This window comes from Macrotis lagotis, chromosome 2, assembly GCF_037893015.1.
Source record: "Macrotis lagotis isolate mMagLag1 chromosome 2, bilby.v1.9.chrom.fasta, whole genome shotgun sequence".
Classification (NCBI taxonomy): domain Eukaryota; kingdom Metazoa; phylum Chordata; class Mammalia; order Peramelemorphia; family Peramelidae; genus Macrotis; species Macrotis lagotis.
In genome coordinates this window covers 240,893,704-240,907,053 of record NC_133659.1, presented here as the reverse complement: position 1 = coordinate 240,907,053, position 13,350 = coordinate 240,893,704, and the positions used below count along the sequence as shown (strand labels likewise).

Sequence of the window (13,350 nt, the reverse complement as noted above, 5' to 3'; positions counted from 1 at the left end):
ATCATTGGGTAGAAATGATGAGAGCATGAACTAAGGTGGTGGCTATAGGAGTAGACAGATGGGGGGGTGGATTTTAGAGATATTGCAGAGATAGGAATGGCAAGATTTGACAACTAATTGACTATGTGGATGAGGGAGAAGGAGAAGTTAAACACAAGGGCCAGAATGTCCAACCCTTGGGCCATTTAGTCACTGTAACAGCAACCACAGATGGGATTTGAAATTCAATAAATTAAGTAACTTTTTTAGTGGTGAATTAATTGTTTGATTAGAAAAGCAGGTGAATGATGTTATAAATATCCAAATGATCCTTGTTTAAAAAAAAAAGTTTCCCCACCCCTGAGTTAAAGTATAGCACCAAGGTTATGACCTGGGAAATGGGAAGGCTGGTGGTATCTTTATCAGAAATAGGAAAGTTTGTAAGAGGGATGGGCATGAGAAAAAAGATTTATGAGTTCTGGTTTGTACATGTTGAGTATGAGATGACTGTAACATCCAGTTTGAAATGTATAATAGTTGGTGATGTGAGACTTAAGTTCACAAAAAAAAAAAATAGAGACTTAAGTTAAGGGGAGAGACTTGGACTAGATATATAGCTTTGTGAGTCATCTGCATAGAGACAATAATTAAATCCATGGGAGCTGATGAAAACCACTGAGACTGCAGAAATAAAAAGGGACCAGGACAAAGCCTTGGAGAATATCTAAAGTTATCAGATGGATGATGAACAAGCAAAGGAAACAACAAGATCAATCATACTGGAAGGAAAAGAACTAGAGAGAAATCTCACAAAAACTCTATAGTCAAGAGTACCCAGGAGGTGCAAGTTGTCAACAGGGTCAAATGCAGCTAAATGGTCAAGCAGTATGAGAAGTGGGAAAAGACCATTAGATCTGGCAGTTAAGAGAATACTGATAAATTTAGAGAGAGTAGCTTCAGCTGAGTGATGGATTGAGGGATGAGTGAAAGAAAAGGAAATGGAGGAAATGAAAGGATAGATGAATTCTTTTTTTTGTTAAAGATTTTATTTATTTTGAGTTTTACAGTTTTTCCCCCAATCTTACTTTCCTTCCCCCACCCCACCCCCACAGAAAGCAATTTGTCAGTCTTTACATTATTTCCATGTTGTACATTGATCCAAATTGAGTGTGATGAGAGAGAAATCATATCCTTAATGAAGAAACATGAAGTATAAGAGATCACAAGATCAGACAATAAGATATCAGGTGTTTTTCCCCTAAATTAAAGGGAATACTCCTTGTACTTTGTTCAAACTCCACGGTTCTTTATCTGGATACAAATAGTATTCTCCATTGCAGACAGCCCCAAATTGTCCCTGATTGTTGCACTGATGAAATAAGTGTGTCCATCAAGGTTGATCATCACCCCCATGTTGCTGTTAGGGTGTACAGTGTTTTTCTGGTTCTGCTCATCTCACTCAGCATCAGTTCATGCAAATCCCTCCAGGCTTCCCTGAATTCCCATCCCTTCTGGTTTCTAATAAAATAAAAGTGTTCCATCACATACATATATAACAGTTTGCTAAGCCATTCCCCAATTGAAGGACATTTACTTGATTTCCAATTCTTTGCCACCAAAAACAGGCCAGCTTTGAATATTTTTGTACAAGTGATGTTTTTACCCTTTTTTCATCATCTCTTCAGGGTATAGACTCGGTGGTATTGCTGGATCAAAGGGTATGCTCATTTTTGTTGCCCTTTGGGCATAGTTCCAAATTTCTCTCCAGAAAGGTTGGATGAGTTCACAGCTCTACTAATAATGTAATAGTGTCCCAGATTTCCCACAGTCCTTCCAACGATGATTGTTATCCTTTCTGATCATATTGGCCAATCCGAGAGGTGTGAGGTGGTACCTCAGAGAAGCTTTAATTTGCATTTCTCTAATAATTAATGATTTAGAGCATTTTTTCATATGGCTATGGATTGCTTTGATCTCATCTTAAATTTGCCTTTGCATATCCTTTGACCATTTGTCAGCTGGTTAATGGCTTTTTTTTAAATATGACTCAAGGGGTGGCTAAGTGGTGCAGTGGAGACAGCACTGGTCCTGGAGTCAGGAGTATCAGAGTTCAAATCAGGCCTCCGACACTTAATAATTATCTAGCTGTGTGGTCTTGGGCAAGCCAGTTAACCCCATTTGCCTTTGAAAAAAACCTAAATATATATATATACTTGAAAATATGACTCAGTTCTCTGTGTATTTTAGAAATGAGTCCTTTGTCAGAAACATTAGTTGTAAAGATTGTTTCCCAATTTGCTACTTTTTTTTTTGATCTTGGTTACAGTGGTTTTATCTGTATAAAAGCTTTTTAATTTAATGTAATCAAAATCATCTAGTTTGGTTTAGTGATGTTCTTCATCTCTTCCTTAGTCATAAACTGCTCCCCTTTCCATAGATCTGACAGATAAACTAGTCCTTGATCTTCTAATTTGCTTATAGTATTGTTTTTTATGTCTAAATCCTATATCCATTTGGATCTTAATCTTGGTATTTTATTCTAATAGCTGGACTCTTTGGGTTTATCAAACAGCAGATTACTATAGTTTCCTGCTATTGTACCTAGTCTATTCTACTGGTCCACCACTCTATTTCTTAGCCAATACCAGACAGTTTTGATGACTGATGCTTTATAATATAATTTTAGATGAGGTAGGGTTAAGCCCCCTTCTTTTGTACTTTTTTTCATTAAATCCCTGGAAATTCTTGACTTTTTATTTCTCCATATGAATTTACTTACATCTTTTTCTAACTTATTAAAGTAATTTTTTGGAATTTTGATTGGTAGGGCACTAAACAGGTAGTTTAGTTTTGGTAGAATTGTCATTTTTATTATATAGCTCTAGATAGATGGATTCTTATAAACTGTTATTGGAAAAATGGGAGAGCTATATGGTGATAGCTTGAGGAGAGCTTTGTCTAATTTTTTTCTTTAAGGATGGAGGCTACTTGAGCATATTTGAAGACAGCAGGAAAGGAACCAAAATTAAAAAATAAATTGCAGAATCAAATACAAAACCCTTTGCTGGCTTTCAACATATCCTAGCCCCCTCCTATCTTTCCAGTCTTCTTATAACCCCTGCCCCATTCTCTTTGATCCAATGACTCTGATCTCCACACTCTTCTAAGAACAAGACACTTCTAACTCTCAAATCTTGGCATCTCTCTGATTGCCACCTCATTTCTGCCTTTTGACTTCCCTGCTTTCCTGTAAGTCCCATCTAAAATTCCATCTTCCACAGGACAGGTTTTCCCCCACCATTTAATTATTTCCTATTTATTCCATATATAGCTTGTTTGTTCATATTTGTTTACTTTTCTCTTCCCTTAGTTTTTTTTTTTTTTTTTGCAAAGCAAAAGGTGTTAAGTGGCTTGTCCAAGGCCACACAGCTAGGTAATTATTAAGTGTTTGAGACTGGATTTGAACCCAGGTACTCCTGACTCCAGGGCCGGTGCTTTATCCACTGCGCCACCTAGCTGCCCCCTTCCCTTAGTTTTTTAGCCTGTTGAAAGACAGGGATTGTCTTTTGCCCATTTTTGTGTTCCCAGTGCTTTTTTTTTATTTCTTGGATCTCTTTCTCAGGGAAATCGGTAGATTCTCTCCATTTCTATTTTGCCTTCTGCTTCTAAGATAGCAGGGCTATTTTCCTGTAGTAATTCTTTGAAAATTATGTCAAGGCTCTTTTCCTGGTCATGACTTTCAGGTATTCCAATAATTTTTAAATTATCTTTCCTAAATCTGTTTTCCATATCTGTTGTTTTTTCAATGAGATGTTTCACATTTTCTTCTAATTTTTCATTCTTTTGGTTTTGAAGTCTTGTGTTCTGATTTCTCGTAAAATCAGCAACCTCCCTCAGTTCCATTCTTTGTCTGAAGGACTTGTTTTTCTCAGAGATCTTTCTTACCTCTTTTTCCATCTGGCCAGTTCTGCTTTTTAAAGCATTCCTCTCCTCAATAACTTTTTGAACTATTTTATCCATTTGACCTATGCTGGTTTTTAACATGTTATTTTCTTCAGCATTTTTTTTGGATCTCCTTGAGTAAGCTGCTGGCCTCTTTTTCATGTTTTTCCTGCATCTCTCATTTCTTTTCCCAATTTTTCTTCTATCTCCCCTCACTTGATTTTCAAAGTCTTTTTTGAGCTCTATTGTAACCTGAGCCCAATTTCTGTTTTTCTTGGAGTCTTTAGATGCAGGAGCTTGTACTTCCTCATCTTCAGATTGAGTGTTTTGATCCTCCAACCCCAACCCTGTGGAGTGGAGTCTTTCTGCTATTTTCCAGGTTACCTTGGGCTGGAGAACTGCCTCACTGGGTCCCTCTATGGATTCTGTCTCTCCAAAATGTAGTTAGAGTCCTTAGTTTATAAGTTTTGATGAAGTTCACCTAAGAGACAGTTCTCTCCTGTTGCCATCTTGGCTCCACCCCCCATTCCTGTTCCCAGTGCTTAGTACAATTCCTGGCAGGTGCTGAATAAATATTTGACTGATTCAACGGTAGCTAGGAGAGATATATGATTAGAGAGAAAGAGGGGATGACTGAATGGGTAATATGCTGGAGAACATAGGAGGGGAAGTCATGGTTGTCATAGCTTGTTGTCTCTACCTTTGTTACATTTCCCCTCACATTCCAACAACCCTAGTGCAGGCCCTTAGAGCCTTATGCCCAGACTTGATATAGCTTTCTGAGGCAGGTCTAGCTTCCTTAAGTCTCCAAACTCTAATCTGCCCTCCACTGAAGCTGTGAAATTGATTTTCCTAACACTCAGATCTGACCATGTTACCTTCCTATTCAGTAAACTCCAGTGGCTTCCTATCACCTTTAAGATTAAATATAAAATCCTTTGTTTGGCCTTTAAAGTCCTTAAGAACATATTCCCTTTCTGTATTTTCAGTCTTCTTACAATTTGATCCCCTCCATGTACTCTATGTGATACATAGTGACACACTGATGAGAGCATGAACTAAAGTGGTGGTTATAGGAGTAGACAGATGGGGGTGAATTTTAGAGATATTGCAGAGATAGAAATAGCAAGATTTGGCAACTAATTGACTGTGGATGAGAGAGAAGGAGAAGTTAAACACAAGGGCCAGAATGTCCAACCCTTGAGCCATTTAGTCTGGCACTGTAACAGCAACCACCGATGGGACACTTTGGCCTCCTTGTTATTCTTAAGAGCATTCCATTCCATCTCCCAATGGGCTTCCTTCATGTTTCAGTTAAAAATCTCCTCCCTCTGAAGCTACCCCTAATTTATCCTGTATATATCTTGTTTGTACATAAATTGTTTTCGTATTGACTCCCTCAGATCCAAAGACTGATAGTTTTCTCACAATTCTACATCTCTAGGAGTCCATATGTCCTTCCTGAAAACTGACCTCATATTCCTTGGGAGGTTTTTGCCTTTTTTATATCCTCAGAGTTTAGCTCAGTGCCTTTGCTACTATTAGAGGTTTTGGCCTTGGAAAGGAAAAAGGCCACCCTGTCAGACACTGGGATCCAGGAGAAAAGAAAGAATTTTCCTAAATTTTCTGATTAAAGTAAGTTCCAAGGCCCTAGGGAGCAGCTAAGTGGCACAGTAGAAAGAGTACTGGCCATGGAGTCAGGAGAACCTAGCTGTGTGACCTTGGCCAAGTAACTTAACCCCATTGCCTTGCAAAAACCAAATAAATAAATTTTTAAAAAAAGATCCAAGGGTCTCAGCTGATTGGATAGGAGATAAATGTGATAGGAGTGAGAAGAGAAAATAAAATCTGGAGTATCTAATGTGTGAAGAAAAAGAGGGAATCAGGGATAGGGACTGTGATGGGTGAATTCTGAAATAACTGAGGAAACAAAGGTTCAAACTTCTGCCCTTTATTAAGCAATGAATGCCAACTGTATAATAAATCTAAACCAGGCCACCTCAGCATGGCACTGGACTCTGAATACAGGAGACAGATTTTTATGCATTAAAAGAGATCCATTAACAACTAGGTGATCTAATTTCTAATTGAAGGAAAGATTAAGGGATTTTCTAAATGAGGAAGTTTGGGGCATGGTAGGGCAAACAGGTGCAGTTTCCACATCAGAAAAAAAGGTGTCCCAATCCCCTCCAACTGTCTGTATTCAATCAAAGGAACAAGGAAAACTAACTGATTGACCAGTGTGGGGCCAATTTTCAAGGAGGACAAGGGTTGCTTGAGAGTATAATTGTGAGAAGAGTCTGCAACAGTCTTTGGATCTGACCAGATTTCTGGTCAGCATAAACTAAGTCTTTAGTAAAGGGTCTCTAAGCAATAGGGAGAGGGGGCATAGCTTCCCAGTTGGACAGAGCTTAGTTCAAACAATGCACCGAAGTTTTTTCACAGTTCACAGTTCCCATAAAGCTTTCTCACAAATCAAAATGGACTAGATCCATAATTGAATAGAAAGGGGACTGAGGTAGATCCAGAATTGAGTCACATGATGGGGTCAGTATGGTTCATTCAATTCCCACAATTTGCTCAGGACTAGGCCTGTGATATTTATTGGTATAGAGAACTTTATCATGGCTCACACAGCCATTCACCCCACTCCCTGCTAACCCATCCCCAATAAATTTCTGTGGCTTCTTATAGCCTCTAGGAGCAAATACAAAATGCTCTGTTTGGCATTCAAAACCTTTCATAACCCAGCCCCCTCCTACCTTTGCATTCTTCTTTTGCCAAATGCAATAATTCGGTGATTTTCATCCAGAGATTAGCCTATTGGCTATTCCACAAACAAATCACTTCCTCTCTAGACTCCAGGCATTCTCTCTGGCTGTGCCCTGAGGGTCTTAGAACACTTTCCCTCCTTCACTCTGACTACCGACCTCCCTGGCTTCCTTTAAGCTCCTGCTAAAATCCCCTCTTCTTCAGGAAGCTCTCCCAAATCTCTGTCTATAGTTGCTTGTCTATATTTGCACATGTCTCCTCTATTAGACTGTAAACCCCTTGAGGTCAGGGGCTGTCTTTTGTCTCCTTTTGTAACCTCCAGGCACATGAGCTAAGTGCCTGATACAGAACAGTGTTTATTGTTTATTATTGTTATTACTCTTTATTATTATTGCAGTAATGGGATCAGAGGTGAGACTTGAAACCAAATCTTGGCTTTGAGATAGGTTCTCCTGTCTGCTGTGGGACTCAAAGATGAATAAAAGGCTTTTCTTGTTGCATTCATACCCCAGTTGAAGTAAGAAAAATGTAGTGAAGAATTTCTTTCATTGTGAGTAATGGGATAGTTTTTGAGTTTTCATATAGAATTCTGGCAAATGAAAGTGTTTTAGGACCCATGCCTCCACTTTTTTCCTGAACCTCTCCCCTACCACAGAAAGCATAGTTCTCTTTAGAGCTTCTCTCTCTTTTCCCATTTCTCTCCTATAACTTGGTTCCTTTCTTTCTTGTTCTTTTTCCTCCACAGGGAGTTAAGTGTGGGAGGCTGGAGGTGTTTGGTGGAGTGAGGAAGTTCAGTGTAATTCTCCCTCCCTCCCTTCTTAGGTATTTGTGGGATGGTGACCATCTCCTGGTATGCCTCTAATATCACCCGAGAATTCTTTGACCCCTTGTATCCTGGGATCAAGTAAGTATGGGAATTCTCTCTTGTGTTCTATTTTTTTTTTAGTTTTTTTTGTAAGGCAAACGGGGTTAAGTGGCTTGCCCAAGGCCACACAGCTAGGTAATTATTAAGTGTCTGAGACCGGATATGAACCCAGGTACTCCTGACTCCAGGGCCAGTGCTCTATCCACTGTGCCACCTAGTCGCCCCTCTTGTTCTATTTGTCCCCAAGTTCCATACCCAGCAACAAATTTTCAGTCCTGTTCCACTCTTCAAATCTCAGGTCCTGCCCTGCCCACCTCAATCTGAACCTATCCCATGCATCTGTAAGGACCCTTGCCCTTTTCAGTTCCCCTCATCAGCACTAGCCCCAGTGCTCCATCCATTCACCATTCCATCCCTGTGCTTGCCCTCAGGTATGAGCTGGGCCCTGCCCTGTACCTAGGCTGGAGTGCCTCCCTGATCTGTATCCTCGGGGGTATCTGCCTCTGTAGCCACAGCTGCTGCTCTTCAGAGAAGCCCTCAAACAGGTGAGCCTGGAGAGGACTCACAGGGAGGGAAGCTGTGGATGAGGGGAAAGGACCTCAATGCCTGACTCTTGTCATCCTGCTTGCAGCATCCCACTACCCTACAAGGCTCCCCTGTCTACTCTACTCTCCCTGGGCCCTGCTTCTCGCTTGCCCCCAGGGGCTTCAAACAACAGTGAAGCAAGCTTCGGCAAATACGGGAAAAATGCCTACGTGTAGAGAGACTTATCTGCTCTCTTCTGTTGAACCAGCTTAGAGGAAAAAGGAGGAGTGGGCAGGAGCTCCACCCCCAGCACTTTGACTCCACCTCAATTCTGAGCAAGCTCTAAGCATTCCACCATATGTCTAGATCCCGCCCATACTGTGATCCTAAATGGCACACCTCTCCCAGGGTGGGAGAAGGGCCCTGAAACCCCCAAATGCTAGAAGTTATATGAGTGGAATATTCCCAGTAAAATCATTTCAGGGTTAATATTCCTAGTGAAGTCCTCTTGGAGTTAAGAAATAATAAAGAACAAAATATTATTTTTAAACTATTTCTAGAAGAAAGGCCCTTGTATTCCAGACTGGTGGCTCACTCTCCTAACTTTTGATAAGATAACTTTTACTAGTAGACATTTTCCCATGAGAAAAACCTTGATTCCAAAGAAGCTCATAAGACTCCTCTTGTTTGATGATAAGTACTGAATGGGAGGATAGTAGATTGTATCTTAGACCTTGCTTTCCACGTTACATTACTTCAATAAAATAATTATAATCCTGATGGTTATTCTCAGTCTCTGGATGGTGAGGTAATATTTTATGAAAACTTTTCATTCTTTTCTTTGTTGCTGGGATAGATTTTCACAAATAGAATGTAACTCTGAAGACTAATCAATGAGTCAACAGAGAGGGACAATAGGGAGTAAGAGGGGATCATGTTAAGCCATATAATCTTGCTTGACTGTCAATTTGGGGCAGCTCCTTGATCTTCACTGCCTTTGTGAAACTTGGATTATACCCTTTTCTGGAGAAAAGCCAAAATAAACTTTTTTTTTTTGCTCAGAAGAGTCTCTATTTTTTTTTTTAGATTTTTCAAGGCAATGGGGTTCAGTGGCTTGCCCAAGGCCACATGGCTAGTTAATTATTAAGTGTCTGAGGTCAGATTTGAACCCAGGTCCTCCTGACTCCAAGGCCGGTGCTCTGTTCACTGCACCACCTAGCCGCCCTGAGTCTCTATTTTTTTTAAAATGGATTTTTATCCCACACATTATATGTACTTTCAAAGGCTTTGTTCCTGTCCCTTTATGCCAATCATAGACTGGGGTCACAAACCTAATTCGACCCCTCCCCACCCCCCAACCATGAATTTTCCCTACTTTGCTCATTATACTAATGAGCAAGAACAGCTACTTCCTTCTCCAGGGATAAGGGACAATAGTACAGACTCCCATTAAACCTATGCAAAAAAGTTATTTAAGCTTTTCCTTTTGTCTTAATGCTCTCCTTTCTTTAAACGGGTTGGCATCTCTTGAGTTGCCACAAAGACCAGGCATCCTGGTTTTTGTAATGTATTATCCTTACAGATTTCTATAAGATTCTGGCTATACCCTTTCTCATCCTTGTGTAAGCAAAACACTTGATTTCTTTCCCACATTTTCCTGAGTTCAAATCTGGTCTCAGACATTTATTAAGCTGCGTGACCCCAGGGCAAGGACTTATTCTTGTTCGCCTCACTTTCCACATCTGTAAAGTGAGCTGGAGAAGGAAATGACAAGTCAAACCAAACAACTGAATGGGATCATGAAAAGTCAAACACAACTGAAATGACTGAACAACAACAATATCACCATGCTGTAAGGTTGAGGCTTAAACATTGAAACATGGAATAGTTTGTGGAACTGCTGAACAGCATTGTTACATTTCACTTTGGTCTTGGACTGTGCAAACAACTTCCTCCAGGTCCATGTTATTTGGCAAGTCTGGCTAGCTCCTTCTACCCATCATAGAAGCACTTCTTCCCAAACTGAGAATTAAAGGAGAAAGAGAGACAAGGGCAATATTATTGTGTCTTTTAAAAAAAATCTTTACTGAGGGCTTCCTGAACTAACAGTCAATATGGGGATTGCTTTGTCATTTCTAAAATGCTGAGTTTTTCAGGGCTGAGTCAGCAGAATAGATCAAGGAGTTTCAGCATCCTCAAAACACCCACGCAACTGAATTAGCTAACACATGTGGTCTGCTGAAGCTTTGTACATGTCTTGTTATATAATAGAGATCAAGGAACTTGGGATAGGGCAGGTTGTCAATCAATGGATTAATTCTTCCCACACTCCAATAAGCATAGTCTTATTTCTTTTGCTATTTAGAGCCAATTTCTTCTTCCCACTAATTGGTATAGTAGCGGGAAAGTTTGCAGTGGCCCCAGGCTCTTGAACTTTTCCTTCTGCTCTACTGAGGGAGAATATGCTAGTTTGCTTATTAACACCTAGTAAGTGTCAAGTCTCTGAGACTGGATTCAACCTCCTGTCCTCCCGACTCCCAGACCAGTAAGTACAAGGCCCTAGCTGTCTAATTGGTAATTTTTCCATTGCAATTTAGAATTTAGTCAGGATATAAACTGGGGTTCCATAGCCCTGTGTGGGACAAATGCCACTTAAATAAATTTTGGAGATCTCTCAAGGTATGAAGAGAAAGCTTTATTGGTTTCTTGAGGAACGGGCCACAATCAATTACAGAGATTGAGGCAAAAGCAAAAGGCCCCCAAATCAAATTTATCCTAACTCCATTCCCACCCCCCACTGACCCACCCTTGTTAATGAGGAATGTGGTTTTACAATCTAGACTGGCAAACTAATCTAGGGAAAAGAGCATAAAATTCAAATCGAAACCAGATTATCTCTTCAACCCCAGGAATTGAATGATCATCTGGACTTCAACAGATAAATTGGGGTCAGTTGACTCTTCATCAGTATCCCAGAGTTTGCTTTGTAAAGGGAGGAGGGACATATAGTTAACTATTCTCCAATCTATAATATTCTGCTGAAGAAATCTCAGACTTTATCCCACTCAGCCCCAACTCCCATCCTGTGCCCAGGTAGTAGAACCTTAAGTCTAGATAACAACTCCCTGACCAACTCTTTGGGCAACTAGGTGTAGGCAGTAGTCCTACAAATCCAGTAATGTCCCTCTAGTGCTGTTCCTCCTTACTTCTTTTTTTTTTTTGCAAGGCAAATAGGGTTAAGTGGCTTACCCAAGGCCACACAGCTAGGTAACTATTAAGTGTCTGAGACCGGATTTGAACCCAGGTACTCCTGACTGTTCCTCCTTACTTCTGAGGGGCCCTCTTAAATAGGCCATATAATCATCATGATAATAGGTACATGTCCAAAATTGCAGTACCTCCTTCCACTGGCAAGTTTTTATACCAATGTCTTTAGAAGGATCTCCCTGGCTCCAAAATTGATCAAAATAAATTCCTGATTTTGTGCCATTGGACCAGCCCCAAGAATAGCTAATATACCTAGTGATGTTCCTTAAATTATTTTTCTTGCAGATGGCCATTTCATCACTTTCCTTGCAAGTCCATACTAACTCATAAGCACAGTTTCCCTTAACAAATGCCCCATAGGGGAGGCTAGGTGGTGCAGTAGATAAAGCACTGGCCCTGGAGTCAGGAGTACCTGGGTTCAAATCCGGTCTCAGACACTTAATAGTTACCTAGCTGTGTGGCCTTGGGCAAGCCACTTAACCCCATTTGCCTTGCAAAAACCTAAAAAAAAATGCCCCAGTTCCCAGTTATTGCATCTTTACGATCCAGGTACCATCATTAATTTCACATGAGTCTCAGTTCACTTATCTCTAAGTTGTACAGGCCAGAATATATGTATGTGTATATATATATATATACACATACATATATTCTGCTTCTGGACATGTCCAGACATTTGCTACTACCCAGGAAAATATCCTGACCAGACTGGTGTAAGCAATAGTCACCCTGAACTGACTCTATCTTAGCCAAGTTGACATTTTCTCGAACTCAGTGGACTGAGGGTTGGAGATACTCTAGCAAAGAGGGATCTAACACATTCTCTTTTACATAGGGAGAGAAGAAAAAAAAAGAGGAAAAAATGATCTCAGAAATATAATTCTGTTATCTGGATTTCAGAAGCTGGTACCACCAAGGGTCAGTTAGAAGGGACAGAACTTATATTTAAGTTATTGATGTGCTTGTTTTGGATATCAAAGAAGATCCCAGGTGCAGATAATAAGTGATTAAGTCTCTAGGTAGATCAGACCCCAATCTTTATGTAAAAGGTAAAAAAGCAAGGATGACTCTAAGCAGTGGACCTTGATAATGAATAACTAGAAAACTAATTTTTTATTGTTAGCTGAAAATAGTTCTTTTAAATCAATTTTAAGATATTCCACAGGCTATTCTTCTGAAACTGTTATGATAGAAAATCATATCCTGATGTCACAAGATGTTTAATTTTACTTAAAATTCCCTTAGCACTGTGAGCAATTAAAGAATCTCAATTTTCACAGGATCATGTAACCAGTAGCAGATGTCATTTGCTTAGCTGCTTAGATTTTAGATAACTATGGGTCAAAATGGCTTAACTTTCATCCCTGACCTAATGTCTTTATACTTAATACCTGACAGTGATTCTAATAATTTACATAAACTCCTGGGACATTTGGAAGAAGTTCCCTTATTTCCAGACAAGGTTATAAAGATTGTTAGGGATCCTTGAGGACCACAGTTATGAAATGACAAAGGTAATGGTTTAAAGACCCTCTTGGCCTCTTGTTTTGCAAACATACTGGCTCGGTTTCTCAGGAGACCAGCATGACCCAAACCCCTTTGCTTTTCCATAAGATCAGCACGACCCAATTCCTTTGTATCTCCTGACATTGATCAAGAATCGCATCATAGCAAGAGCAATGAAGTATGCATAAGAATGTTTAACCAATGTGTAATGATCTAACCAGTGTGTGATCTTTAATATGATTGGTGCTTAAGCTGGTAGCATGAGTTGTCCATGTGTATGGAAGTAGACTAGGATATAAACTGCTGTGTGACCCTAATAAAATTTGGAGTGCTTTACCATCTCTGCCTCCTGTCTCATTCACTGCAAGCTAAGAACAGTCCTCTGTTGACCAAGGACACTCAAAGTAGCAGGTACACTGTTCAAAAGATGACCAAATACATTACCAGACTTAATTAAGGTCTGCCAGGTGAGACAATGCAAATGTCATACTAGG

The 13,350-nt window shown here is 40.0% G+C and overlaps 1 protein-coding gene across 1 annotated transcript in view; it reads left to right on the top strand.

Moving 5' to 3' along the window:
- The window catches only part of CLDN15 (claudin 15), a 27,746-nt gene extending 14,396 nt beyond the window's left edge, over window positions 1-13,350 (top strand). The window contains exons 4-6 of the mRNA XM_074225390.1: window positions 7,516-7,597; window positions 7,990-8,103; window positions 8,190-13,350. Of these exons, the coding sequence (XP_074081491.1) occupies window positions 7,516-7,597; window positions 7,990-8,103; window positions 8,190-8,319 (326 nt within the window). The 3' untranslated portion in view covers window positions 8,320-13,350. The remainder of the gene's footprint in view (window positions 1-7,515; window positions 7,598-7,989; window positions 8,104-8,189) is intronic.